The sequence below is a fragment of the Heliangelus exortis genome, chromosome 12 (genome assembly GCF_036169615.1).
Source record: "Heliangelus exortis chromosome 12, bHelExo1.hap1, whole genome shotgun sequence".
Classification (NCBI taxonomy): Eukaryota; Metazoa; Chordata; class Aves; order Apodiformes; family Trochilidae; genus Heliangelus; species Heliangelus exortis.
Window position 1 is genome coordinate 14,368,117 of NC_092433.1, and position 23,671 is coordinate 14,391,787.

General features: G+C 46.3%; 1 protein-coding gene across 2 annotated transcripts in view; it reads left to right on the forward strand.

Moving 5' to 3' along the window:
• Positions 1 to 23,671, forward strand: part of SYNPR (synaptoporin) — a 102,027-nt gene that overhangs the window by 54,107 nt on the left and 24,249 nt on the right. The window contains exons 1-2 of one of the 2 annotated variants that reach the window (XM_071756197.1): positions 3,924 to 4,163; positions 18,556 to 18,680. In XM_071756197.1, the coding sequence (XP_071612298.1) occupies positions 4,140 to 4,163; positions 18,556 to 18,680 (149 nt within the window). In that variant the 5' untranslated portion in view covers positions 3,924 to 4,139. Of the gene's footprint in view, positions 1 to 3,923; positions 4,164 to 18,555; positions 18,681 to 23,671 lie in introns of those variants that run through there. The other variant, XM_071756198.1, reaches the window with a different exon arrangement.

Consider the following 23,671-nt stretch of genomic DNA (forward strand, 5'->3'; position numbering starts at 1 on the left):
CCAAGAATCTCTGTTTCAGAAACTGGCTTACATAATATGTCAAAATTGGTTTACTCATTAGCATTGCAAACTGCGTGAAACAAGCCACAGATTGATAAACTCACAGCAATATTTGCATCCAGAGCCGAACGGCACAGGGGGGAGGGGAGCTTCATTAGGAAACCTTCCATTTCCACAAGAAAAACAAATGGATTCCAGTTTCAGATCTCAGAGTTCGTTAATTTTTGGTCTTCCCAAATTAAAACAAAGACTGGGAGGGAAATGTGAAAAGCTCTGTTAGCAAAACAGGCAGCCCAGCTTAATATGTCCTGGGCTGGCAGGTTATTTGCAGCAGCAGCTCCAGGTTGGCTGATTCCCCTCTCCCCAGGGGCTGCAGCCCCTCAGCCAGGCTCCAGCCTGCTCGCACACCCATTGCTGATAGATATTTTTTTTCCACCCCCTCTGCTGTTATTAATTGTGGGGAGGGCACAGATGGTCCAAAAGGGCCCATGGTGGTGTTGCCTCCCTGCCTTAGCCTGGCCAGGCTGAGTGTGGGTGCAACACAGCCTCAAGGCAGAGATGAGGGCCACGATGCTGAAAAAACTCCAGCTCAGGTCCCCCGTGGCAGGTCTGGGTACCACTTCATCTCCACCACACAGTGTGGGATTTTACAGGCACCTGTGAAACTGAGTGCATGCACGTGAGGGTGATCCGAGCTGCCAAGGAAGCAACTATGCTGAGGGTGAAGCAACACAGCAGTGAGAGGGGTGAGGTGTAACCACTGGGCTCCTGCTCTGTGGGTTTTAGGTACCCTGAGCAGCCCCATCTCATACTGTCCTGGTGCAGATCCTTATGTGACATCTGATATCCACAGGGAGGAGAAGTCTCTCCCCAGGCTCCAGATCTCACTGATGTCTCTGCATCCCTTTTAGCTCCAGTGGCTGTGCACACGCAGAGAGTTAAATCTCTCCAAGCCCTCAAATGAGGTGACAAAGCTCTGGTGGAAGTTTGCTGGGGGCGTGCAGCTTTTCAGTAGTGTCTAAAGGAGTTTGAGGCTTTTTAGTCTGCTTTGAAACTACCAACTTAAAAGTCAAAGGCAGGAAGCTGTGACACAGCACAGAGATGTGGCAACAGCTGTTCCTGCTCGGCGATGCCAAGTGCTCCATCCAATATTTCAGATGAAGTTTTTGCAAAGAAATCTAATAAAGCTGAAGAAAGCACCAGCCTGCAGTGCTCCAGGGTCTGCTGCAGCCCGACAAGTGTTTTTTGCCTTGTAAGCAAACACTGACACATCCACTTTCAGCATTCAACTGAATAAGCCTGATCCACAGAATTTATGGCGTGTCATCGATTTGGGGAAAAAAAGGGAGCTTTCCTCTCCTTGTGTTGTGGAGTCTGTATTGTAGTGTTGTTTGAAGGAGCTGTGTGACAAGGTGGGTCATCCCCTGCTACAACCCATCATGCTCTGGCTAAAACTGTGTCCTGTACCCCTGCATCCCCTGCAGATGCCAAAGTGGGCACTTTTTGGAGGGCTGAGGGACAGCAGCTCCCAGGGGCACCTCTGCAAAACTGTTTTAGTGAATGTTTTAAAAAGTTTTCAGAAGACTTCAGTGAGTTTAAGTAACAGCAGTTGTGTAGCTGTGGGAAGGGAAAATGAAATGATCTCACTGGAAAATGGAGATGAGAGGTGTTTGCGTTTCACTTGCTGTCACACCTTGCAGCAAGAGGCTGGTCACCATGAGATACAGCAAGTTTCAGTGCCAGCTGGAGAGCTGAATGCAATGAAAAAGGCCACAAGCAATGAGATGTCTCAGCTGGGGAGCTAAGACATCCTCCTCTGCCAGTGTGTGGGAGCATCCCAGGTGCCTGCAGCCTGGAGAAGAGTTCTCCCAGGGGTGTTGGAGAGCCAGCATCACCCCTCATGCTGGTGCAGTGGGTGCTAAAAGTGTTGTATGGTCCTTGGTTGCCTTTGCCTGTTGCTGGCTTTTGGTTCACATTCCTCTGTTACTGCTCCATGCCTCTTCTGGGCTGCTCTGTCTTTGCCAGAGGTGGCAAGGGAGATGGAGTGGGATGTGTGTGCCCTGTCCTGAGGAGGAAGGCATGCTGGCCAGTGCTAACCAGGTGAATTCTGAGATGTTCCTGTAGCCTGTGTGGTGGGAGCCTGGCTCTCTAAAGCCTGCACAGTACAGGTCCTGCATGGATAAGCATCAAAGGGCTGCTCACGGGGCACTGGGAGGCAAATGCTACTGAGCTCTGCAGCCCCAAGGTGCTGAGTTGTTTAATGTTTGTGGCTGGGGCTCGGGCAGTGCATGTGGTTGCTGCCAAATGCTTTCACTTCTGTTAAAATGCTGTGAGCAGCAGAGCAGAGCTTCAGCCTGCAGAGCTCTCCCAGCAGCTCCATGTCTCCTCATTACAGCATCAGGCTGCATCTGTTGGGAACCTGGAGCCACATCGCCAGTGGTGACATCGTCAGCATGGCCATGTGGCTCCTGCTTTTGGGAAAGGGGCCTGGAGCTTCTGTGCTTGTGAAGGGTTGTTGGAGTCTCCTCTGTGCTGGATTGTGCTGGGACTGTCAGCTCAGAGTGGATAAATTGAATTACCAGATGAACTTGGTCTCTTTGTCTCCCCTTGATGAACTTGGTCTCTCCTTGTCTCCCTGTCTTTGGGATTTTTCCCTATGAATTCCAGGTCTCCGTGCACAATGTGAATCCCAAGCAGTTGGAGAAAAGCAATTGTTGCTCCAATTTTGCTGCTTAGAGACCTGTTGGCACCCAGCAGGTGTTTCTGTACACCAGCATGTAACTTCAGACTACAAATAAAAGAGAAAGTTCTCCTCGTGTCTCACCTGTTAAGTCACGTGTGTTTGGTTGTATTTGATGCAGGTTGTAGAAAAGAGGGCAAAATAGTGATAAACCCAGGGCTGATAAATAAATAGCACAGAGTGTGATTCATAGCCTGCTACACCAACTGCACTGGAGCAATGGGCAGGAGGGACAGAGGCTCCTGGGGTAAGCACAGATCTGTTCCGTGCTCTGAAAGTGCCTAAGTCCTGAATGCAGAGCAGAGGTGTGGGACCATCTTGAAATCCCTCTTGTGAGAAGGTTTGCAGTGACAGGGTGGGGGTTTTGTGTCTTTGTACAACTGCTGGGGGGTGGAGGGGAGCAAATGTAGCAACTTGCCCAGGACGTGCAGCCTGTTTGCCACTGATGTGTCCTGTTTGCAGGTGCATGGATGTCCAAGACAATGAGCTTACCTCCTACCACCTTCTCCTCCTCCTCCTCCTCCTTCCAGTGCACACAGGGGTAGAGCAAAGGTTTTTCTGAGTAGATCATTAGCACAGGAATTTTCCCTTTTGGTGCTAGGGAATCCTTGAGTTTCCTGGTTTTTTTCTGGTACATGAAATGGCCAAAAACTGAATTTCCAGGAAGGCACTTCAAAGGTCTGGTCCTGTGCAAGTTAATATATGGGAGACCTGAGAGGTCTTCACCTCTTTTGGACAGGCTTCTTGCTGTAGCTGCAGGGCAGCTTTCTGGGGTGCAAGGAAAGGGAGTTCAAAATACAACAGAGTCAAAAAAAACCACAAAGCCAGGAACAAAGATGCACTGTTCAGGTAACGATCTGTAAGCATCAGGGCTTTGGAGGCTCTTGAAGCTTGGTACAACTTCAGCCTAGGACTGCAAGCTGTTTGCCTCCTCTAGAGCACACGAGTGGGCTAAGGGCTTGCAGTGGGGAGGAAGGGGCTTCGTCTCCCAGGTACCTGCACCACAGCAAAGCACCCAGCATCTCATCAAGGGGAAAGCATTCCCTGTCTCTACTTAGGCTGTGTGTAGTCATTGTCTAATATATGAGCATTTTGCCATCCCTCTGCAAACAAGGCTGAGGCTGCTGCCTGATTGGTATATCATCTCACTTTCTCTCAGCATTGATTTTCTTGCTCTCCTTATTTGCTTCATAAAAAGCAAGGCAAGGAGCTGGTGCTCACTCCCTCCCTCTCCCTCCCTCTTTCTCTCTGTCTCTCTCTCCCCTCTCTCTCTCTCTCTCTCTCTCTCTCTCTCTCTCTCTCTCTCCTGTGAGAAGCTTTTGGGAGCCTTTATTTTTAGTATGAGACAAACCTTGCTTTATTTCAGGAGACGCAAGTTGGATTATAAATCATTTTGTAAATGTGTATGGTGATATTTGCTCCGGTAAGTTACATGCATCTCTATTTATTTGTGTGAATGTACTGTACGGGGGAGAAGTGGGGTTTGAAAGGAATTGTGAAGCCCACAAAATTGTTTTCAGGTTTGGTTTCTTAGTACTCTCATGCTGAGCCCAACTGTTCTATGTTTTTTAGTTATGCTGAAGTATTTTTGGTTTGTGTTTTGCTTTGCGGAGGGGGGTGCCTGCTTTGCAAACTTGTTTTGCACTTCATTTTACAACAAAAACACGGAGAGTGAGGATTAAGGGGAAAGGGAACACGCATTTATCATGTTTCTTCTGGCATTTTAAATCAAAGATGCCTCAGAAATAAGGCAGCAACATTTGATATAAAAAAAAAAATCAGTAAGAGCTATTTAATGCTGATCAAGCTGAAGTATGAATATCTGACTGCATATTACCTTAGGAACATCAATCTAAAGTATGGCAGGTGGGCAGCAACAAGCTCCTCATCAGGATGTATTAAGGAAATAAAGAAAATCTTTGAAGTAAGTAAGAAAATAGCTGCCTTCTCAGGGTGTAACATCATTAATACAGGTCAATAGACTGTTGCTCCCTGCCTCTGCTTTGTACAGCTCAGCAGCCTCATTCCCCAGAGCTCTCAGCTAACTTGGAGACCGCTTTGTTACCTGTAAATAGCAGCGAGGGGCAGTTATTTATCTCTCCCTGTCATAGCTCTTGGTGTGCTTTCCAGGCAGAGCAGGACAGTGATTGTACCAGTATGGCTGAGGGAAACCAGATATAGAGCTGTAATGCTTTCAGACTACAGAATAAACACATGAACTTGCACCACTGTATTGATTAATTTATTGGTGCTTTGATTCATTCCTACTTCAGTCGTATCCAGGGAAGTCAATTGCTCCAGGATTCAGAAGTCTTTAAAAACTCCAGCTGTAGCATAAGCTGGAGCTGCTGCCACAACATGCTTGAACCTGCTCAGAAAATCAACATACTAGACCCAGAATAATGTTGCCTAATCTGTTGATACCAGGGTATGCTAAGGGGTATATGAAGTGTACTTTAATAAGATGTTAGAAGATGGTAGCTGGGTTTATTAAACCCACAGGAGAAGGTAAGGATGTTGTGCCTGGCAGTCCGAGCTCAACTCTTCCAGAGAGAAATTTCAAATAACAGCCAATAACTGCTTAGTCATTTTAAGATGCTTTTGGACCAGTTTAATTGTGCTCAGGGGTTTTTTTGTTTTTCCAAAATGGAATAGTTGCTCTTGCCTTATTACCTGCCTGAAGTGCAGCTGATGGGATAATTCAGTAGTGATCCCCTCTGCAGTGGGTTCCTGAGCTCTGCTGGGATCCCTGCCCTGGCTGCTCCAGGCACGGAGCATCCCATGGGCAGCCAGCTGGGCATGGGGCATTGCCCAGGCGAGCCCAGGTGCTCCCTTCCTCAAAATGTAGTTAAATAGTCTTCCAGTTCAGTGGCTTTTTGCTTTCTGTAGGATTGCTGTTTCATAAGGACCTCATATATTTATACCAGCTGCGTAACCTGAACGTGCGTGCTCGGCACAGGGTTAGGGAGCGTGGTACAGGGCAATAATTGTCTTTTTCACAGTCGTTTACCTCCTCAGGAGCTATGGGTGTCTGAGCAGTGCACATCTTACAGACTTTCTAAGCAGAATCCTGCATGCCCGAGGACAACATTAAGCATTTGTAACTTTGCTGAGCCTTGGTGCCTGTGTAGTGTCCTCCAGCTGAGCAGAAGGATGATGGTCAAAGAACATTTAGGTGGCCCTGGAGGGGAAGGGGCTGGGTAGCATGAACCAAGGAGTACAATTCCTGCTTCCTACTCTGCTAAATTAAAGGCTTGGGGCTTCTGTACCACATAACTCCTCATAGCAGGGGTGCCAGACCTGAAAGCTGGGCATGCTGTAGCTTGTTAAGGAGCCTGTTCATCTTTACAGCTTTGAGGCAGGGGAAGTGGCCAGGGGTGGTTGGTTTGACTGTGGGCAGGGGAAGGTCTCACCTCTGTCCCTGTCACCTGTCAGGTCTCCAGGGGACAGGGGAGTGTAAGGCAGAAGGTGGATAATGTGGTTAAGTCCACTGCTGCAAGACTTTCCCTCAGCAGAGGAGCTTGTGGCTGAGCAGAAATGCTCCATCCCTGCAGCCCTAGCTGCTGTCTGTACAGGATACAGCTGAGACAAGCTCAGGGAGCAGGAGGGCTTGTCCTGTTCCTCATGTTGTACTTAGAAAAGTCTTCCGTGTTCATACTTTTCTGTCTGTCACCTTTTGCCATCCTACCACTGCTATCTGTGGTGCTTCTTCATCTCCAGCTACTTGGTGGTAACAGGTCTGGGGGTGGCCTCTCTCCAGTCAGGCACCCCCAACCACCACTCACCTCTCAGACCTCAAAACAGCCTCTGCCACCTTCTCAGGAGCCTGACATCCTCCCTGGAAGATGTGTTCAGGCTGATACACAAAGCAGAGCTTGTAGCCATGGGGACAGGTTCATGGTGCGATGCTCCACAAGCTTCCAGGGCTCAAAATGTGAGGTTTGTGGCCATGGGAGGTTTGCTGGCCCTTTCTTGCCAGAAAGGTGCACCTTTGAAAGGGGTTTTCAGCATTATTGTTGGGGTGCCTGGATCTTGGGGAGCTTCTTTTCCTTTGAGACCTGTTTCCTTGGCTTCTCCTCTAGCAGCTCAAACAATTCCTAGAGAAATTCCTTAAACTCTTTAAAAAATAGTTTCTTAAATATCTGGCTCCCCCTGAGTGCCAGGGACTCTTTTATTAACCAGGTGCTTGGAAGACTTAATGAATACTTTCCTCACCTCTGTTAATCCTGTTCAGATCAATAGACACTCTACAGAGGGAGAAATATTCATGTTGGCATTGGATAGCAGCTGCCTGTCACTGCTGGTCATGGCAGCTGGTGGTTTATTCTTCATGTCACTCTTGATTAAGAGTTCCCATACAATTATATGACCATCTTCTTTTCAGGGAATATTTCTTTATAGATAGGTAGATGGCTAACTTGACCCAGAGGCTGATCTTTCCTGGCTTTGCCTTTGGGTTCTCTCCCTCTCAGGAAGCTGAGCACGGGGCGTTTCAAACAGCAGCGTGGTGCCTCCTCATCAATACAACACATTTGTGTGTGGTGGGCTGGGGGCCGAGCAGAACTGGGGTCCCTGGGTCCCTGCATGAGCTCTCCCTGCATGGGAACCCCTGTGGGATGCAGGTGTGTGGGAGATGTGAGGAGAGCTGGGGATGGGGCTCGGGCAAGAACCACCTCCCCATGCAGCACATCTCTGCTCCTTCACCCAGAGCCAGCGTGGGCAGCCTGGTGGAAGGTGAGGAGATGAAGCTGCTGTCTGCCAGCACAGCACAAGCAGGGCCCTGTGCGTGACACAAGTTTGCTGGGGAGCCCAGGCAGGTCCAAAGGAGAGATTTAGCTCCTCAGCAGGGTGTGTGGTGGCATAGCACCTGCCCTGGAGGTGTTGGAAGGGGCCCAGTGGTGTGTCTAGGCTGGTGGTGGGCTTGGGGCTGGGGACACACGCTCCTGGCTGGGCTCACAGGGTCAGTGAGAACAGAACAATGGGGCAGTTGTACAGTTTTTATTTAATTTGGTGTATGGTGCAGATGGAGGGGCTGACTGTCCCTGTCCTTAGTTTGCAAATGGGAAGGGATGCTCAGCCCTTGAACCTGCATTGAAACTTCTTGGAAAGTAAAACTTCTTGGGTGAGGGACATGACGACACTGTGAAACTCACCAGCCTTCTTCTCCTGTCATGTGCACTCTTATTTTGAAGGTAAAAAAAAAAAAAAAAAAAAAGGAAAGAAAGGGGAAAAGGGGAATGAGAATAATGTGCTGGTCCCCTCTGTAGAAACAGGGGAAGAGACAGGAGATCGGCGTGAGGTGCCGTGTCTGCAGTGCTGCTCCTTTCCTCATCAAAGTGCCACTGCCAGGGCTCTCCATCCATCCCTGCTGGGGCTGTGGGGCTGTCAGTCTGTCCATGCTGAGTCTTTCTGTCCATCCATACCAGGCACAGGCTGTCTGTCTGTCTGTCTGTCAGGGCTCTGCACCACCAGAGTGGCTGCACAGCAGCTCATCTGTCACCCGCCATCCCCGGAGCCGTGGCAAAGCAAATATGCTGCAGCAGGCTAGAAAGCTGTAAACATATGGGCACTAACAACAGATTAAGTGAGTGATTTAGTCTAAGGGGCTTGGTGGATTACCATAAAATGTGTCTTAATTAGAAAAGCAATCAAACTTGCACAGAGTCGATGAGGATGAAGCAGCCCTTTTGGCAGCGGCAAGCGCTCCGTGCCCCATGCCAGGGGATGGGGATGGGGATGGGTGCATCTCATGCCCACTTTGGGGACTTTCTTGTGGTTTGCCCCATCTGCTTATGGGTGGTGGGTGCCCTCATGCTGAATTCTTTGTTCTTTGACCCATAAGCCTGTCCCACAAGCTGGTCAGGAAGAGACTGGTGGTGAACTTGGACTCCTTTACCAGCACTGGTGAACCAGAAATGGCTGAAGGTGAAATAGCAGAGCATTTGCACACCTTCCTTAAAGCTCTGTGCAATTATCCAAAGATATTTTTGAGTGTTTTCCATGTATAGCACAGCTAGTCCCAGATAAAGGATTGGGGCTTCTAAGTGCTACCATAACACAAATAATTAATAAGTCTACCTCCCTTTCTGTGTCCTCATCTTTTAAGTGAGCATGGCCATAATTAGCTATCACCTGATTCTGAATTTATAGCATGTTCAATTGCTTTTTTCATTCCACTTGTGTTTTCTTTGCTTCTTTATTTTATGGGCCCTGGTTTTATTCCACAAGCCTGAATCTGCAGATAAAAAAAAAACCTAGGTGGTCATCTCCAGCAGTGCAGGTATAAAGATTGCAACAGCCAAAACATTTGATGCATTATTGGTTTTGTAGAAGTGCCTCCTTCTTTCCGGGGTCTGGGAGTGTTTGAATTACATTGGAAAGTGGCACAGAAGATGTACAACAGTTGCTAAGAGCAGAGAGAAAGAAAAGGACATCTGGTTATTTCAGAATTAAGTATTTTGAACCACAGAGGAAGTGGGGAACACTTAGGCAAGATTTTTGCCAAGGTTTTTTTTTGTTATCTTTTTGTATGTTTAGAAGCAGGTATGGCTGCAGATTTCAGGGACTATGAAGAAAAGGGCATAAAAGGAAAAAAGAGGTAAGCAAGAGGTGTGGAAGAGCACAGTAAGGGGGGAGATGTAGAGGAAACAGGACAACTTAAGCTGTCCAGATGAAGTGTGTCAAGTGCCAGTGAGATAAGGAATCTTTTTTTTTTTTTTTTTAGTTTAAGGATACTGCTATAAGCATTTCCTAAAAATTGTTGTGTTTAGGGATTGCTTTTTATGATCAAATGTGCAGATGGAGAGTGATGCCATCTCTGGGGACACAGTTCAAGAGGAGTGGTGGAAAACACAAGGAAAGGGAGGTTTGGATTTTGAAAACGTTTTTTGCTTAAAATGTTCCCTGTGAATTCCCAGAGCTCAGCAAGGCAAATGTTCATTTATAGGCCAAAATTTTAATTATTATTAAGAAATTATTTTTACCATGTGGGCTGATTGTTAGCCAGGAGCAAATTCTTCTTCCAGCCTTTTGCACAGTGGTGGGAGCTGAGGTTGGAGCTGGCTTCAGTGGAATTTTCCACTCAAAACTGGTTTGAGATGAGCTGACAGATCCCATCTTTGGGTCCCACCTGCATGGGAGGTTGGGCAGAGGCCTCAAGCCATCCCCCATCATAAAAGGTGCTATGTCAAGGCTGGGTCTGGAGCAAGGAGGGGACATATGAGATGGTTGCATTAATGAAGGACACCCTTAATGGGCCTCATTGTCCAGGGCTGGGTGGTCCCTGCAGGGTTTACAGACATGCTGCCTTGAAACCCAGACATGCTTTTCTGAAAGCAGAGCCTTGGTTCTCAGTGAAACTGCTTGTACAGATGTTGTGGGACTGAAAAAAGGAAAATAAGTCCAGACTGAAAGAGTGCTGCTGGGTGTAAGGAGGATTGGAGGCCTCATTGCTTGGCAACTTGAAAGCACTCTCAAATCCTCATGGGAAAAAGCTGTTGCACCAGAATATTATCCCCGAGGGGTTTCTGGCTTCCTTCCCAAACTAAATAATTTTCACCCATTTCCTTAGATCTGCTTTAGAAAGGAGAGCAAGCCCAACACAGGGCTCCATGTGTGGGGGCTGGGTGGAGAGGATGGCACCACATAGCTACACAGCAGCCCCAGGAGTTGAGGGGAAGCTACTAATGGTCTCTGATGAGCAAAGATGTGATAATGATGAGGTTAATGCCCTTTCATTCACCCAGAAACATCTTAGCAAAAAGTATAATCCCTCCTAGTCAATGGGAAATCATTAGGTCATAAATAATACAGCGTGGCTGAAGGACAGGAGCCTTTCCTGTAATAATCCTTTTCAGTGGGTGTTGACCTGGGGAGGGTTTTGCTGCAGCCCCCATGCTGTGCCACACTGTGGGGATGGAGCTGTCAGAGTGTTCTCTGGTCAGGAGAGCTCTCCCACATCTCCCTTCTGCTGTGTGCATCTGTCATCAGCACAGGAAAATGCTCCACCAGAGCACAGGTCTGCCAGGTAGCACTGGGAAAGAAGAGCTGAAGATAATGGAAAGAGCAAAGAGGCAAACTAGATACTGAAGCAATTACAGGAGTGATCAGATGGTGCTGCCAGGGGCTTTGACCTGCCCTGTAGTAGTGATGCCCAGGGCAAACTGTGTGTGCCTGGGGTACAACCCAGCTCCTACAAGCTGGGTTTGCAGTCCCCTGGCACACAGGACATGTGGCTTAGTCCTGAGTATCATCAGTCCCCTGAGCCTCTATCAACCATCAGGGATTCAGCAACACTGAATTCGGGGGTGCTTTCCCTTCACAGAGTGCTTCTCATGTGTGGCTGTCACTCAGCCATAGTGTAAATCCCTGTGTTTATTAGAGGGAGTAAATCCTACTTAGTAATAACTTGGATCATGTTCTGTATGCATTTATGTTAGATCATGGGCCATTTGAAACCCAGATGCTTTTTAACCCACCAAGTGAGTAGGAAATGAGCAACCGTCCAACCTTTTTTATTTTATAATTAAATGTTTACACTTGTTACACAATAAATCCCATATAATCAGCTTGTAAAGCCTGCATGGAACCTGTGTTTTCAAGAGGGAGTAGGAACAGAATTACATTTATGCATGAGCCTGAGTGTTTGCTGGGTGTCTGCCCTTTAGCTGGGAATAAATAAATAATAAACATCACCTGCTGGAATCTGACATCTCCTTTGCTTGACCATGGCTTTCCTTGTGTATTGTGGTCACAGGTGACTGATGCCAAGCAGCTCATGAGATGGTGTGGACATGTGGGGACATGGCCTGGGGGTGGCTGCTCCCCTGGGCTGGCACTCACGATGCTCTGGGCACCATCTCAATGTGGATCCTGATGGAAACCACCATGGTTGCCTTCTTTGCTGGCAGTTTAAGACTGGAAAAGCTCTCAAGCCCAAAGAGTGTGTGTCTCTGCTGAAGTGATCCATGTCACAACATGAGTTATTCAGGGATCATGTGTACAAATCTAAACAAACCTGTCTAGTTTGTGCACCCAGCTCCTTAGAAGAAATGGATACAAATGTAGAGTTGTGGAGACTGCAGAGGAAGAGCTGTAGCTTCCAGGATGCTCACATTTTGGGGGGAAAGGGCTTGGGGCTGTACATGCAGTGAAACCTCCCAAAGGAAGCAGTGAGCACCCAGCAGCTACCTCAGGTATTCCTAAATGGGTCTGCAGCAAGTACTGGGGTGGGGTTTTTGTGGAAGGCTCATTGCCAACCTGTCCAAGTCAACGTGCAGAAAGCAGTTTATACAATGAATTAAAAAAAGCAAACCTCAGGTTCTTGTAAATGTCTTCAATTATCTCAAACCTCTGACAAATGGTCAGAGCTTAGCATCTCTGCCCCAATTCTGTGAGTAGCTTTATCCTCTGACAACTTTTCATTTCACTGAGTCCAAGAAGAGATGCTCTAAATGTGTCTTATTTAGACATAACTGTTAACTCTTCCCTGCATGCTGCCAACCTTAGCATTAGCTTTCAACTTCATGGCTGACCCATTAAATACTGGTTGAAACACATCTCACCAGCTTACATTACATTTTGATGTTAATAAATAGGAAAGGCATTACACAGGTTCTGTTTGGCCATCTGGAGGAAGAATGTTCTTTACCTCCACAAATGGCTATCTAATCCTCTCATATATAGTTGGGTTTTATTCTATTAAAATATAATGAGAAAAGACTACCATACCATTATGTGGTGGAGCTAAATGGGATTTTTAGAATAATCAATGGATGATGAATAAAAAAGATAAAGGTTTTCTTCAAAGAAAAAGAAGGAAAATTGTCTCCTTGGAATTAAAGTATTGTAGAACCAAATTATTAAAACATGATCTTTACTCACTAAAAATACCCCAATTTCATTTCCATAAATCTTTCCATTAAGAATCAAATTAAGTACTTTTTTTTTTTTTCCACTTTAAAATGCAAAGCATTAAATGAAATGCTGTGCTTTAAACAGTGGATGCTGCAGAGATCCTGCCCACCATGGGTTTAGGTCTTTCTGTCCAGTTGGTAGCATCAAGGGCTGCTCTGTGGGGTGCCCAGAAATCCCAAACAGGGATTTGCTGATGTGAATGCCTCACAAAAGACCCCATCCAAGTCATCCTTGCCACAAGGCATACACAGGAAAGGGCCTCATTTGCTTAGCTCAGTGCAAAGCCACACAAAATTGTTGATGCAGGTATTTTCCTCCATCACATCTGTAGCTGCGTGTCCATTCCCCTTTCAAAAGATACTGGGAAGATGAAGTCTGGTAGATAAATTAAAGCTCTTGAGGTGCTTTTACCTGAGATCTGAACAAGTTATGTCACCCCAGCTCCAGCATAATGATCCCAAAAGCCCTTTCCCAGCTGCCACCACACCCTGGAGACACCCAGGATCTGCAGGTGCCTCTGGGGTGGGACAGTCACTTGAGTGGGACAGTTGCTGTGCTAAAACTGAGGGACTGCTGGGGGTGATGTTAGGGCAGACGTGCAACACTCCCCAGATGGGGCAGATAGGATTCTTCAAGCCCCAAATTCCAAAATGTTCCTTCATCCCCTGGGCTTTCACCTCCATTCCAGCCAGGTTTGGTCAGGCACCGGATCGTTCTTTGCAACGCTGCTGTTTGTTTTTAAGGGGACACACTCAGTCCCTGCAATTAGTGGACAATTGCTTTAGGGTTGATTTCTCAGCAGGAAGAGAATGTATTTCAGCTTTCTCCTGGTAGAGCTGTTGGAGGAAAGTGACTCCTGCGAGTCATCGCCCACCCCCTGCACTGCGTTGGCTGGGGTGCTATCCTCCTCCAATTCATCAGCCAGGCAAGTTGATATAATTAGGAATCCCAAAGTCAATAATCCGATAATCTCCAGTGCACAAAGGCTTGTATGTAGGAGAAGTGATTCCAGGAAGTCTGCAGCTCAGAGCCGTGCAGGAAAAATGCCAGATTTTAAAAAAGAAACAGGCAGAGACCTGGAGGAGAGAGTGCTTCCTAATCCTTCACTGGTGACATATTTTGGGCTGTCAGCTCTGCAGTAAATGTTTTCCCGTACAGTCATTTAGTGCCTCTGAACCTTCCCTTTACAGTCTTAATAATAATGTTCAATTACTGGTTCTGCTCTATAAATAAATAATCTCAGTTTAACGAAACAGTCTGCTGGCTGCAGGGGGGATGTCTCCTGGGCCCCACCTCCCGTTGACCATGGTGAGTGGCAGAAAGTGAAAAGCATCTGGCAAATGTTTTGCTATCTCCTTCTTGTGGTGATCGGGAGAAAGGGAAGCCTTACATCCAGAAATGATGCCAGGAAAATATGTCTTTGTAAAACACTTTGAACATGGCAAATGACTAATGGAAGAGGAGGTGTTTCAAAGATTTCAGGTTGTTCTTTAGCAGTGTCAGGAGTTCCCCTTGGCTTTCTAGTGTTAGGGCAGGAGTCAGAGGCTGGGGGAGGACCTCTCCAGGAAAATGCCCAACAGATTCATTCCCATTTTCCTCCCTCAGCCCCTTGTGAAAGTGTTGAAGATCAACCCATGTGGTGAGCTGGGTGTCCCTTTGGCCACTACAGCTCCAGGTGAGACAACACAGTTTCTTTTTAAGGTCACACTGTCCTGGAGCAGTGGCAGGGAGCCCTCAGGCAGAGGCAGGGATCTCCCTTTTGGGGGAGGGGGATTTGGGGTGCATCCCCAGGGTGGCTCCATCTAGTTTGCCAGCAAGCTGCCCAAGGCTGTTGCATGGGGCAGACTTGCTCCTGGGAAAACTGAGTGGCTTATATAAAAGTTTCATCAATTTTAAATGACAGTGTTATCTTCCTAACAGGATGTTTTAGCTGTAACGTGCTCTACAGAAGCCTTTTAACTCCCCTTGTCAGGAGCCATTCTGCCTTCTTCTGGTGTGCACAGGGAGCCTGTTGCTCAGCAGGCATCAAGAGGAATTGTCAGAAAGCCAAACACAGAGAAGTTATGGGAAAACATCCCATTTTCCCCTTCTAGGATGAGATGAGTGATGGTTGGGGTCACCTTTGGAGGTGCTGGCAGCTGGCTAATGCCCAGGTGGTAATCCAAGGGAAGCTGGGCTGGGGGACAAGGGAACCAGCCTTGAGTCTGGAGTCTGGGTAAATAACAATTGCTGAACACTGGGTTAGAGGATCCATTGCCATTGTGGTGGCCTGGCATCAGAAGGAAGGCTTCCAGCTGATCTAGTAAATCAGCTGATGGACCTTTGGCTGCCCTGAGCTGGTGTGAGGAGCACAGGCTCTGCTGGAAATCATATTGCTGTTTATTTCTCATAGTGCTAAGAATCCAACTGCTCCTTAAAACATACCAGTCTGATCCTGCAGTGCAGGCTCTTCATTACTGCATGAAACCACAGTAAATCCCATTTCTGTTGGTTAAGTTAGACTCTGGGATTTATCTGACTTTCTTACAAAAATAAACCAATAGCAGAGGCAGAGTTTGCAAGGTCACAGAGGGAATATCCTGGAACAGGAGCAGGGGATGGGGAGTTAAACACCATCCAGAAGAGATGTGCTGCCTTGTTAGAGAATGTCTGAAGCTATGTGGAAGAAGGGTGATCTTCTAGCCAGGCTGGACTGGACATGGGAGATGTGCCTTGCTCTGGTCCATGCTGGGGAGCTCAAATGATTTCCCTTCACAGTAGCAAAGATTTGTTGCTTGAAGGGCACCAGGGCCACTGAGGGCAGCACTGTTGTCTGGGCTGAGCCTTGAGGGGCAGCAGCCACGTGATACCTGTGTGCTGGGGAGATTTATCTCATGTGAAGGGGGGAAGTGACATCCATGCCCACTGCAGACAAGTGCTACGTCTGGATTTATAGGTAAAGAATAAATAGGAACATAGGGAAATGCTTTCCCTTTCTCCATAAACTTTTCCATTTCGGAGAGGCCAGATTCAATAAAATCATCTTGCAGATGGAGGTTTTATTGAATCTGGCCCATAAAGCTCCCATTATGGGGTTTACAACTGCCATTTACACAAATCCTGCTATAATAAAACACTGTGGTGTTTACAGCATTCCTGCAACTGCCACAGGATTACAGCACTCACAAAACCTGGTGAGTAAATCTTGGCTCAATGCACCAGGTGCTCCACTGACAACATAAAGTAGCAAAACTTGGGGGGGGGGGGAAGGAGGAAAAAGGTAGATGTGGGATCAGGAGGTTTTCTTGGACGAGAGGAGAATTATTCCTGCTTCTTGGTGAAGATACCCCAGGGAAATATCAGAGACTTACAGCCCTCATCCTGCTCTCCTGCAAGGCTAAATATAAATACACTTCCAAAAGGTGCTGCAGGGCCTTGGCACACAGCTGTGAGGGACCTGTGGTGTTGCTGGCAGCTGGGTCATCCCAGCCATTAGCAGCCTCTGACCCAAACACAGCTTGGGTTGGCTGAGGGGTTGTTGAAGTTTGGCATAAAAATCTCCAGGTGGGGCTTTTTTCCCCCCTTCCTGCTGGAGTTTTTGTACCAGAGTAAAAGTGGAAGATGGTGAGCAGTCCTGGTGGACTGTGGCTGGAGGAGGAGGAGGCTGAGGGGTTTGCTGAATGAGTGAAAGCATCTGAAAAGCCTCTGATTAAGAGCAGAACATGGGCTAAAAGGTGAGTAAAGACTAGATTTAACTCTGATGGACTCAGACCTCAAGTGCCCAAGTCTGCTGTCAAAGATGCTCTCGACAGGGGAGAGGGAAAACTGGGAGCTCTGGAGAACTCCCGGATCCCTTTCTGATAAGGGATAGCCCAAGTTGTTTGTGGGCATGGTTCTGGGGCCTTGCATGGTGGCACATCCTTATACTGATTCCCAAGCCCTGATTAGAGGAGATGCTTTTCAATTCCATGTCTTTCCTCTGCTTGTCTCCATGCTGAGAGGTGATGGCTGTTCCTTTCTGGCAGGTCTGTCTCACACCACAGCCCTTCAGTTCCCTCTCTATATATCACTGCATTGCTCTCTGTGCCTGCTGATGTATCTGCAAAACACTTGCTTTTTCAACTCCACTAATTAGGCCAGAAAGCAGGTCAGCACTCTCCTGTTCTTGGTAATATATTGTTTTCTGAGGTTGCCTCACAAATTCAACTGAGATGATGAATGCTGATTTTCGGTGCTGTGCTTACATGTCAGGCAGAAACTTCTTGTATTTACAGAGAAGTGTCTCAGGGTGAAGAAGCACTACTCAAGTTATGGTAGAAACATTTATTGCATGGTTTATATGTAACAAGTTAGTTCACAGTGAAGTTCAGCTTTTTTTTTTTTTTTTTTTTTTTTTAGTGAGCTCAGCATGAACAACTGCTTCCAAGTTTTTCTCAACTTTCCTTATCATTTGGCACATAAATAAATACCTTTGCACATCTTTGCTCAGTGATGTGCTTTGGTCACTTTGGGAGTGAGTAGCAGGGGGGGAACTTGCGTTACTCTCCTGTTTTTCTCTGTACTCCCTGGTGCTCAGCACATCACCCTGCAGCTGGGGAGCTTCTCCCTGCCCCAGTGCTCAGACTTCTCCAGGGGACCTGGCAGTGTCTGGGGAAAATGATGCCCATGCAAAGCTGCAAAATACCTGGCCTTGCTTGTGCTGTGAACTGGGAGAACTGGGATTAACAGCATGTTTTGCAGAGCTTTGTGCAGCAAGGAGAGGTCTACTTTTTCTCTATTTATTGTATTTCCATAATCCTTTTGTTGGCTCATTAAGTTCTTTATTTTGCCATTCCGTCTGCTTGCTGTGCAGTTTCTCAGTGTCCAAGAGCGTGTTTTCTTCTCCAGATGTGCTCACTGTTTGTTTCCTCTGGGTGGCTGACTTACAGCTTATTAAATTGTGGCTGGGATCAGGGGTTTCCTTGTCACTTCCCGTATCTGCCTCACTGCAGATCTTAGAGTAACTCTGTTAAAGCTGATGGGTTACTTCAGATCTACATTGATACAATCAACAAAATCTAGCCTAGCCTTTAATTTAAATTACAACTGCATACATAAGCTCTCCCCACTTAGGCTCTCCCAAGAAGGGTTATGCCAGTCATGTTTTAAGGCACACATTAGTTTCCAGTTTGAACCCTGATGTGAATATAAATACTGATGTGTCTGTGGCCTGCACACTCCCCTCTTTCACCTTTTTCTCTTGGAAGATTACAAAGTTCTACAAGTTTGCATCAGAATCACCCAAGTTCTTTGTTTCTGTCCAGCTTGCCTGAGTTTATCCTCCATCTTCTGATTGTTTTCTGTTTTGCCGAGTGTCACTTTTACTGCTCCTCTACAGTCATCTTGGATTATAGTCATAATTTAGAAAACATAATTTTAAAAATTCTGTGCTTTTTTCCAAGTCATACATGAAATGGAACAGAAGCAGCACAATTCTGTGTTTTGCCATGTAATGGGACAGCAGCCACATGAACCATCTTGTTCTACTATTGCTGCTCCTGGTTGCTCTTTATAAACTCTTCTGCCAGTTTTTTTATTTGGGTTAAGACCAACTCATTATGCTCAGTCAATATTCATCCTTCTCGTGTCCAGGCTTGGCTGTCAGTGAGTTGTGACTCTCAAATAAGTTTTGAGGCAGGAGGGGAAGGCTGATGGACAAATTCTGATGTTTCTGTCTGTGTGTGGCAAGAGAGCCTCAAGTTTTGTGGTCCTTTGTTTCAGCTTTCTGGCAAGGTTCAGAGTAATGTTTGGCAGGACTTTGAATGGCCTGAGAGATGGATAACCTGACCTGAGAGGGCTGGGGGCTGCTGCGTGGGGTCATTGCTGAAACGAAATCAAATTAAGAAAAAAAAAATAAAAAATTATTGTTTGTTTTTTGACAGCTTTTTGCAATCTTTGCGTTTGCAACATGCGGTGGGTACTCTGGAGAGCTGCGCCTGAGTGTGGACTGTGCAAACAAGTCAGAGAGTGACCTCAGCATTGACATAGCCTTTGCCTACCCCTTCAGGTAACCCTCTTGGGCTTGGGGCTTTTTTTTTTCAGGGAGGGAGGGAGGGAGGGACTCGGGGGCTGGTGAGATGCTCATTTGTAATGGGGTTTTCCTGTATTTATAGCAGCTGTTGCTTAAGCACCGGTCTGGGGCTCCTTAATTCTCCTCGGAATGTTGCTGAGGCTCTGGGTGTGCAGGATTAATGGATTTGTATGGGTTTTGGGTGGGGAAACTGCTGAGGAGTGGGAGCTTGGTGGAGGAGGGGAGAGCAGATGGGGGCATGTGGAGCCTTGCAAGGGCCAGGAGAGCTCAGGGGGTGGGAAAAGAGCAAAAACATATCAGCCCAAGAAAAAAATTGGGGATAAAGTAGCCACTGAGGGAGGATTCCCAGCCATTGGAGCAGCAAGGACCTGGAACAGCCACTTCATGGGTAAGGGGAAGCCAAAAAAAAAAGTTTGAACCATAATTTTGGTATGCTTTTGTAAATCTGCTAATTGTCTGTCTACATCTCTTGGTGCCTGGATGCTTTAAAACCTTAAAAACCTTAGAAAAACAGATTTTGTATTGTTTAAGCATGCCTGAAATATGTGGTGAGTTTTAAAATGTATATATGAAAAAATGCTTATGCCATGTAGGATCCTGCCTTCCAAGCACAGTCAGGCTCTTCTGGTTTTAAAGATGTCAGGTCCACTTTAGAAGCCTTTCAGTTCTGTATAAGTGATTTATTTAAGGAACAGAGATGATTAATAAAAGAATGCATAATCCAATCTCAAGCCTAGTACACCATGACTGTAAAATTATTGTGCTTCTTTGGGAAATCACATGCTGTTTTGCTTATGATTGCTATGCACAGGCCAGATGTAATAGCATCTACTTCTTTAACATGCTTTAAAATATAGCAGCTGTTGAACACTGGAAACTAAATTTGATTATTTGAACTGTTGTTCTTCTTTGACACACATTTATTGCTCCAAAGTGGCACATTTCCTCGTATTACTAATGTTTATTTTTGGTCTTGAATTTGTCTGCATTTTCTTTCATTTCTCCTTAGTATGCATGAGATAGATCCTAAAAATTGACTTTTGTGAATTTGTAATATGATGCACTTTCAAATAGGTCACTTCTCCAGCATTCATTACAGAGTACACCCTAGAGTAATGTGCTTTCAATTTTCATTATTATAAAATAATGCTCTATGTAAAAAGTTAACAGAAAAAGCAGCCAGAAAGTATCTCCTGGTGCTTTAACAGGCACATCAACCATTGATTCTAGAAGTGGCTGCATCTGCAATTTCCTACAGCCTGGCTTATTAGAAAGCTGGAAATAATTGCTGGCTAATTGTAACATTCCAGCATGTTGGGAAGAGGATGCAAAACAGGATTTTTTTGGAGAAGGGATCCTCCTGGGGCTGGGACCTTGACCTCTCTGTGCGGCCTCCAGCCAGGGCTGGGTGTGCTTGGGGTGCACAGAGGCTGTGCCATGTCCAGTGGGATGCCTGTCCTGCAATTTGCTGGTGAGCAAGGAGATGACACTTATCCAGCTGGTGTTTTGGGTGTTCTAAGCACGAAGATACACAGTGTTTGTGAAATTTGGAACTTGGCCTGCAAACCCAAGGCATGTGTGAAAAGTGTCCAAAGATGTACAGACCATGTGGGGTAAGAGAAGCGTGCCTGGAAAATAAGACCTGGTGCTACCTGTGGAACTTGGTGTCATTTTACTTCCTCATACATTTGTTTTTTTCACTTTTCTCTAGTGTTCCTTTGACAGACTGGAGAGGGGATGCTCTAAAAAGTGAGCTTAATTGGGAAAGGGAACATCTTATATTAGAGCAGCTGATACCCTTGGAAAAGCAGACACATCTTAGGTTCAGGCTCCCTCATCAAGACCATGAATCCTGAAGCTTGTCTGCCTGCACTGCCATGTGGGCTTTGTGTAGGTCGGATGAGTTTCTCCCTGGTTGTCTTGTATAAGTCTGAATAAGTCCATGTTCACGTGGCACTTTCCTTTCAAGTGCCTTCAGGGTTCTGATTATTGGTTGACAGCTTGGGGAGGTGTAGGTGGAAGGAGAGATGCTGCTGAGCATCTGACACAGCTGCTGTGGCTGTCAGCAGTGGAATACCTACCTGAGTGCTGCTTTTTGAGCTGTGCCTGCATCAGGAGTTGAAGAAAGCCATGCTGGCAGCTGCTTTCATTCCTCTTGCTGTGTGTTGGAGGGTTCTTCTTCTAGAAGCTGAGCTGCTAGGTCTTGGCTGGTTGAGTAAGATTGTTAAGCAAGTAAACAAAATTATAAGTCTCAACAGGACAGCTTGGCAAAGCAAGAGGATTGAATGTTTGGAAATTAGTTTGAAGGAGCCTGAAAATATTCTAATTAAAGCAAGCTCAGAATGGGGGTTGGGGGGTGTGTGTTTCTGTTTCAGACTGAAATGAAAGGCATCTCCTGTATGACCATGTGTTTCTGTCCCTTAGACAAAGAAAGGGAGGATGCAGGAGGAGAAAAACCAGTGTTGATGGGATGTGTGATTAAAACATACAGACTGCCAAGCTGGTTTCAGACCAGTGATTCATAGAGCCCCAGGCTAGTCCCGGGTGTACTGGAGAAGGAGCATTGCTCTCTGCACAGGTAGCTCCAGATGCTTCTGCAAACCAAGGAGCATCTCTGTACCCTCTTACTGAGATTTTTCTCAGCTCCAACCTAGAAATTGAAAAGTCTCCAACAAACAATGGATTCAGAAGAAATAATCAGTTCCAGCAGCCAGGGAGTTTTGAAGAGCACAGTGAAAAATCAAGAAAAAATTAATAGTAGTTTAGAGTTATGGCAAGATGAGAGTTGTGCGTAGCTCCTGCATTATCTTCCTGCTGTTGTAACTCAGGCAGCAGGAAATTGTGGAGCGTGAAAAAAAACCAAAGAAAGCCCCTCTGCAAGGTGATTGCTTCTCATTTCTGCCAGAATCATCTTCTCTTTTCACTTTAATTTTGAGCCTGGATTCGTATGCCCTTTGCTAAGGGAGAAAAGTGGGGTAATACAGATAAGTACATTAATCAGTAAAGCAGACCATTGGAGTAATCTGGTGAAGTGATGCTCATGAAGGACTGGGAGAAGCAACACCCTCAGAGAAGAGCCCAGGTGGTGGGTACCTGTGGGGGGCTGTCATGGCAGGAGGGGGGCAAAGCCATTCCCTGTCTGAGGGACATCCCCATGCCCCAGCTCCCCCCAGGGTGCAGCAACCACAGAGGGGCCTCTCCAGGGTCATTGCAATTGAACCCAAGTCTTAGTCCAGCAGCTCTCCTGGAATAGGAGGTGGGGTTGATGCTTTTCATCTGCAGATGCTCAGATTCATTTAGGGTTCCTGAATCTCACATCCAGGCCCCTGTGGTCTCTCTATAGTGGGTAAAGAAGCCTCTAGTCCAAAGCCCACTGCCCCCAGCAGTGTCTCCTGGAGCTCTGCCATGCTTTCCTACATACCTGCCAGACTCTTCCATGTCCAAGCTGATCTTTGTAAGGCTCTTTCAAACAATTACTCTAATTTCTCTGTCATTTTTTTCCTGCCTGCTTTTAGTTATTTCTTTGCCTCTTCATGCTTTAAAGCACAAATCAGATTTTCTTCTGGGTTTCTGTATATGCATTTTGAATGTTCAAATATGGAAAAGCTTCTCTGGTCCCACTGTAGGTATTTTAATCAGCATTAGATTCTGTAATTGGTATAATATTTATTGCAATTTTGGCACACATTAGGATGTTCATCATCTTAATCCTCACCCTAGTAATGGTTCTTCGAGTAGAGGGGGGAAAATCATCTTCACTGTTACTTGTTACTCTTGCAACCTCCTTTCAGATGGGATTTGTCACTCATCAAAATTCCCCAGGGCAATTTTTTTTTCCTGCAATAAGGATCCTGGTGAAGGTCCTATTTATTTTTATTATTTTTGGCTAACCCCAGCAACATTTTGTTGCTGTACACGTACTTTGCTATTCATTGCTTTTGCTTTGATAATAAGTGGTTGAATAGTGCACCTGCCACGCACATATCTGTTGCTGGTACCTATCATATTGAGGTGCTTTATAACTGATCTTCCTAAAAGCAAATTATTTTGTTTGTCAGCTGAGTTGTCAGGCCTGAATTACCAAGTCTGTGCTGATGACTTTTGCTACATAATTGTCAGAAACTTACTGGTTTTATTGTAATGGGCAGAGTTGAGCTGAAGTGTTTGGACTTCAGCCCCTGACCTAAATGAAACTTTGCACAGCAGAAACACTCATGTTGCTGCACTGCATGCCCAGCCAGAGATGGAACCTGCCAATAGCATCACCTGTTGCTTTGTGGGTATCTCACTTCTGCAAAGCCTTGTCCTGCCCATGGGAGGGATGCCTGGCTCAGCCCCAGGTGATGCTGCACAGGGGTCAGCCCCAGGCTACAGGGGTCTGCAGTGCCATGGGAAGGCAGGAGCATTTCCATGCAGTCCTCTAAGTGTGCTCTCTGTTTAGTCTCGAGGCAGATTCTGAACTAAAATCACTTTGCCTGCAGCTTTTGGAGGTGTTTTAACCCAGCCCACACACTCAGGGTGGCCCCAAGTGCAATCCTGTGTGGAATTCATATGGAGTATGTCTGACTTTTCCTGGGGCTTTCATCCTGCAAGTTACTTTGAGACTGCTGAACATCTTCCCCTTAGCCAGTGGTTAGTATGTGGATGGGTGTTAGGAGAAATGAACCACATTTGTGAGTGGGACAGAATGGAATTGCCTGGGACTGCAAACGTGAGAGCCTGGTGAGAAAATCATAGAATCATAGAATAGGCTGGGTTGGAAGGGACCTCAGAGATCATCGAGTCCAACCCTTGATCCACTCCCGCTGCAGTCACTAGGCCATGGCACTGACCATGCCATGCCACATCCAGTCTCTTTTTAAATGTCTCCAGGGACGAAAATGTGTCTGTGCCTGGCTTTGTGTCACAGCAGTGAGAAAAACAAATATTGTTTTCCATTTTATTTTAAATCACCTATTAGTAGCTCT